The sequence below is a fragment of the Gorilla gorilla genome, chromosome 14, assembly GCF_029281585.2.
Source record: "Gorilla gorilla gorilla isolate KB3781 chromosome 14, NHGRI_mGorGor1-v2.1_pri, whole genome shotgun sequence".
NCBI classification, from domain to species: Eukaryota; Metazoa; Chordata; class Mammalia; order Primates; family Hominidae; genus Gorilla; species Gorilla gorilla.
In genome coordinates, this window is record NC_073238.2 from 71,589,896 (window position 1) to 71,595,895 (window position 6,000).

Sequence of the window (6,000 nt, forward strand, 5' to 3'; positions counted from 1 at the left end):
CCAAATAAAATACAGACAACTTTTTACATCAAAGATTTTTCTCTCGTGTTTTCAATCCTTCTAAATAAACCTTTCTCTTCAGACTTATTTTATAGAACAGCTCTTTTACTAAAATTTCACAAATCGCAAATATAAAATGTGTTTACTAAAAGCAGAAAGGAAGGTAGAGAAAGGTCTCCAGTCTCTGTTCTCCATTCACATCGCATCTTTCCCCATAGTCACACAAGTCTACACCAACAAACGCATACATTAAGAGCATCGTTTGTGGCTCGCTTTCACAAACACCTGGCGTGCCATGTGCCGGGGTCCCGCTGAAGTGACTATAAGGTCCAGGCAGGCAACACAGGTGTGGTCAGGACCAGAGCCTCTGTGGGGTCCGTGCGTCTCCAAACTAGGAACAGGTGACTTCGTATTGAAGCATGGCATGGATCACAATGAGCACTGTGCAGTGGGAGCTGCTTCTTGGCTTGCCATTGGGGTCTGTCGTCCATAAGCCAGAAAGCCCCCTTGCAGTCATCCTACACACATGTGCCACTATCTCCTTGCTGTACATCTGTCTGGAAAGATGCACAGGTTTTACATTACGTGGGGGAGGGTCTGCTGATACGCTACTTCCAGGATATTTCTACCACCAGAATGCTTCATTAAACGTTTGTACGTGGAGTAAGACAGGGTCTCATTCAGTCATCCAGGCTGGAGTGCAGTGGTGCAATCACAGCTCACTGCAGCCTGCACCTCCTCAGCTCAGGTGACCCTCCAACATCAGGTTGCCAAGTAGCTCAGACTGCAGGCAGGCACCGAGACCCCTTGGTAATTCCTCCTGGTTTGTTGATTCATTCATTTACTTATTCATTTTGAAACAGAGTCTCACTCTTTCACCCAGGCTGGAGCGCGGTGGCTTCGGCTCACTGAGAACTCCATTCTCGGGAGTGAAGCGATTCTCATGTCTCGCCCTAATAAAAAGGGAAAAATTAGCCAGGCATGGTGGTGGGCCGCTGTAGTCCCAGCTGCTCAGGAGGCTGAGGCGGGAGAATCCTTTGAACCCAGGAGGCGGAGGTTGCAGTGAGCCCAGATTGAGCCATTGCAGTGATCCGAGATCATGCTATTGCCCTCCAGCCTGGGTGACAAGAGCAAAACTTTGTCTCATAATGGAAAAAAGAGAGAGAAAAGTCATCCCAGTAAGAAAGATCAAAGTTTGGAAGAGAAACTTCACAGAAGAATCTATGGGTTTGGTCAGTGAGCACACGCAATCCCAATAAGGATGAGAATACGCAAATAAGCGTGGAGCATCCTGTGGTGCCAGGGAGAAAGGAGCCGCCCAAAACCAAACAAAACCAAAAGCCACAGCGATGGGAGGTTGACAAAGGGACATGGAAGCCAACTAAAGGAGCTCCCGGTGGCCAAAGCTGGAAACATTGTGTAACAAAGTAATTAACTAAATAATTACTAATTAAATAGTTAAGTAAAATATTTGACAAAATAATCAGTTCAATTATTGAATAATTCATCCCCTGAAGTATTGGAGTGTAAACCAAAGTATACAATAGGTGTCCATAAGTCCATACTGATATAAATAAGTGATTGAATAAACAAACATGTGGGGAGAATGGGAAAATCCTCCACACAGGAGAACTCCGCAGAGTTTAGGTAGCTATTCCCCTGCAAGGAGATAAAGCATAACTTCCCTTTTATTTAAGTATAGGCTACAGGTAGCGACTTCCAAACAGTACAGTAGAGAAAGAGGTGGGAAAATCACTTTATGGTGGAGAAACGTAATCAACACTGCCCCAGCCAGGTGACCAGGACTAATAGCAGCAGTGATAAGCCGGCTTGATGGTGTGTACTCTAGACAGGATGGGATGGGAGTGGCACTTTCCCGCTGCAATCTTCCTTACAAAAACGTATAATTCCAGTCAGATCATAAGGAATACATCACACGAACTTCAGGAGAGGACATCCCACAATACATCTGATCAGTATGCAAAGTGTCAAGGTCATCAAAAACAAGGCAAGTGTGAGAAACCGTCGCAGCCAAGGGGAACCGTGACGAATTGTACGGTGGTACCCTGGATGGGGTCTTGGGACAGAAAAGGTATGTGAGGCGAAAACACAGCAAAACCTCACTTCAACAAAAAATACAAACCCAAAAAATAATTGGCCCGGCACGGTGGCTTGCGCCTGGGGTCCCAGCTACTCGGGAGGTTGAGCGGGAAGGATGGCTTGAGCTGAGGACTTCCAAACAAGCCTGGGCACATAGCGAAACCTCGCCTCTCCAAAAAATCCCAAAATTATCCCGATGTGGTGGCGCTCACCTGTAGTCCAGCTACTCCGGAGGCTGAGACAGCAGAATCACTTGAACTGATTCTCCTATCTCAGCCCCCCAAGTAGCCGCAGCGAGCCGAGATGGCACCACTGCACTCCAGCCTGGGCTACAGAGCGAGAACCCGTCTCTGTAAAAAAACGAGGATGCAAACCGACCAAATAACCCACTGTGGGATCCCCTCCAGTGTCCTGCTGTGTTTCCTGCTGTCTTCCTCCACCCGTGTGTGCACCCACAGCAATAAAAGCCAGTGGTGTGGGTCTCACACGCATCTCCAGCCCCATCGCCATCGCGCTCAGCTCCACTCTTTTTACAAAAGGCCACTTGACATCCTCCCCTGGCAGTTCAAAAGCTCCTTCAACCAGATGTGCGCAAGCCAAGCTCCGCCACTTCCCACTCAGAGCAGGTTCTCGGTCCACCTCCGCCTGAACGAACGGGCGGGCTACCAAGGCCGCAGTCTCTTCCTCAAGGGCTGTCCACACTGGGTCTCGCTTTCTCTTGGAAATTTCTCTCCCACCAGGGAACTTTCTCCTCCTCTACCTCCCTCGGTCTCAGTCTAACAGCACCCTGCGCCCAACCCCGAGGGCTGCAATAGCCTTCTTGCCTCTCCTGACTTATTCTGCGGACCCTGGGTTGGCGCTCCTTCACAGCCAGGCTGGTCGTTTCTGAAATGTTAACCCACTGCCGGACACCGTTCCACGGTTTTCCGCTGCCTTGGAACAAGACCAGCTCCTGCGCGGACCCTGCCTCCACGTCGCACCACCTCTGCGCCCGGACTTGGCCTCCCGTCCATTCCCAGAATGTGCCGGGCTCCCTTCCAGTCCGGGCCTCAGCACACTTTCTTCACTCCCCTTCCTCTCTCCCTGCCTCTCCCAGCCCGGTGCAGGTTGACTAATTTCAAATTTTATGTTCCAGATTTCAGCCCAGATATCCCCCCTTTGGATGCTTTCCTTGACCATGCTCAGATCTAAGCTAATCACATCTTCCTGTCAGCCGCTTTCAGGGCACCGCACCTCACTGTGCTGACACTCAAAGCTCATTATGCATTTTCTTCCTCAATGATTAGATTAATCAATCCACCATTGACGTCTAGAAATGGCGGCATCTCAGAAGGGCCCCATTTGACTGGCAGGGGACTGGCCCAATGCGCCTCGCAAGCCCAGCCAGGCCCACCCCAGCCGGCCCCCCTCTGACGACGCCTGTCCCTTACGCGACTGCCTTGCTGCCATATAAGAGGGACCGCGCTCGGCCTCCAGCAGTCGGCTTTCTGCTGGGCTCGGAGCCAGAACCTGCTGCGTGCTCCCTCCAGACTCCCTGGCTGCGGCTGGACTACCTCAGAGCTACAGCGGTGAGGTGAACCTGTGGACACCTCCAACTCCTCGGGCCTCTCTTCGTCGAAGAGTCTCTTAATTTTCAGATCTCCGGAGCCAGCTGTAGGAAGATCAGGTGTGTGTCTGGGAGTCCCGGAGGGGTGGATAGATCTTGGGTGGGTGCAGTTGGGGACAGAATCCTCATTCCCCCAGAAAGGCCACGGCCATCCCCCTGCCTTGTCACCTCTGTCTTCCTAAATCCGTTCTTTCTCCCTTGTTTTTCTCCCCAGCCCCTCCCGCAGATTGCTCATGGAGGAGCCAAGGCCTTCGAAGCGACTTCGCTCCACGGCCCCTAATCAAGGTACATCAAACGCCTGCCACTCTCTTTTTAATTTCGCTTGTTCCCCAATTCTTCCCCAATTGTTTGAATTCAAACTCAATCAAGCATTCTCTGTTTCACCTTCTCATAGCCTGCCTCAACCTGGGCTGCTTGTTGTAAGTCAGCTCCCAGGTTCCACATCATCTGGGAAATTCCTTTCCCTCTTTCCAACTGTAATCCCATTTCCCAAATCTGAGATTTGCTGTTGTTGTCGCTGTTTTGTTCTGTTTAGTTTGTATTACTGTTTCTCCGTAGCAGAGCGAGTCCTCACGCTACATCTTGATCTATAATAAGCCAGTACTTCCACCTTGTTCTTTCCCGGAGGAGTTGGAATTTTACGGCTATTGCCACATTGTTCTCCAAAACATTTCCCTTCATACACTGAGTGTCCTAAATCTTTTAATCTTGTCTAGTTTGACAGACGCATAACAACAAAGCATCCACTGAAAGGAAATTCTTTAACATCTTGCTTGTCTGAAACATCTTCCTTCTACCCTCCCAGATTCTTTAGTGTAACTTTGGTTGGACACGAAATTTTAGGTGGGAAATTCATTTCCCTTGAAATTTCGAAGACATTTTCTCTTACGTTCTAGACTCAACTGCTGCTTTTGAGATGTCTGATTTGTGAGACATGTGGAATCCTAGCCCTTTCCATGTGACTTTTCCTTTCTCTGTCTCCCGCTCTCTAGAATCTTTTAGAATCTTCTCTTTTCCCTCAGCACTCTGAAATTTTATGGTGAAATGTCTCAGTGACAACATACCTCTAATTCTCTTATATCTCATCCTTCTTTCCATCACTTTAGATTTTTGCTTTGTTCTGTGGGAGATCTTCTCAACTTCCTTCTCCAATTTCCATGGAGAGTTTTGTTTCTTCTCTCACAATTTTAACTTCCAAAATCCCTCTTTCCTCTGAGTATTTATTTTTAAAAGTATCCTATAACTGCTTGATGGGTAAAATTCCTTCTATCTCTCTCTGCTCACGCTCTGCTTCTCTTTTAGCCTCAGGTGGGCCTCCTCCAGAGCCAGGCTGCTGTGTTGCGGACCCTGAAGACTCCGTGGAAGCAGATGGGCCCGCACAGCCAGCCCAACCCGCAAAACCCATCGCTTACGTGACACCCTTCGGATGGCAGACCCCGGCTCGCACAGAGTCACCCCGTCCTGCAGAGAGAGGCCGGCGCCGGGGAGGAAGCCGGCGGCCAGGGCGAGGCCGTGGCAGAAGGGCTGGGCCCCGCGGGGACGCTGGCCAGAGACAGGGGGCAGAACGCTTGACGGGACCGGACGTGCACATCCAACTGGACCACCATGGAGAGCCAGGCCACCAGGGGGAACCGGAAATCACGGAGACCGCAGCCTTCTCTCTTTCTGAAACTGGTCCTCTGCCTGGAACTGTGCAGGGAGGCCCTGGCCCCGACGTGGCGCAACCTGAGCTGGGGTTTCAGGAGCCGCCCACTGCTCCTGGGCCTCAGGCTGTTGCCTGGCAACCCGTGTTGACCCTCTATCCCTGCATCGGGTTTAGGGCTCTGGGTGACTCAGCTGTTTTACAAGTCATTCAAACCCCCCACGGCACCTATGTGCAAGGGGTCCCAGTGTTCCTCACCCACATTGCATATTGACCACTGTCTGCCACCCACGTTGTTCCCAGCCTCCCTTTCTTCCACCTGGACGTTCCCCCCAGCCCCAGTTCTGCTCCACTCCTCCCCCGACTGGACCTGAAGCCTGAGCTTCCCCTGAACTTAGAGTACACAACTTACAATATGCAAGCTGCTAAACCCCCTTTCTGTACAAGGCGATTGGAATGGAACTGTCATGTACAGTGAAAGTACACGTCACGTTTTTCAGCCAAGAAAAACCCAACCCAGACAACCTGGAAGAAGTGGGATGCAGCAACGATCAGGAAGCATGGAAATTAGGAAACTGTATTCTTAAGTCCAGAGAAGTACGATTCTGGAAAAAGGATTGATGACCTAGAATGAAAATTCCAGAAGACACTC

At 50.4% G+C, this 6,000-nt stretch overlaps 1 protein-coding gene across 1 annotated transcript; it reads left to right on the forward strand.

Annotated features, from left to right (window-relative positions):
- The first annotated feature begins 3,939 nt into the window (after positions 1-3,939).
- LOC129526467 (proline-rich protein 20E-like) lies at positions 3,940-5,622 on the forward strand. Its single transcript, XM_055360643.2, has 2 exons — positions 3,940-3,991; positions 5,009-5,622. Exons 1-2 carry the CDS (start codon positions 3,940-3,942, stop codon positions 5,620-5,622), a joined length of 666 nt encoding a protein of 221 aa, XP_055216618.2.
- Positions 5,623-6,000: the final 378 nt, after the last annotated feature.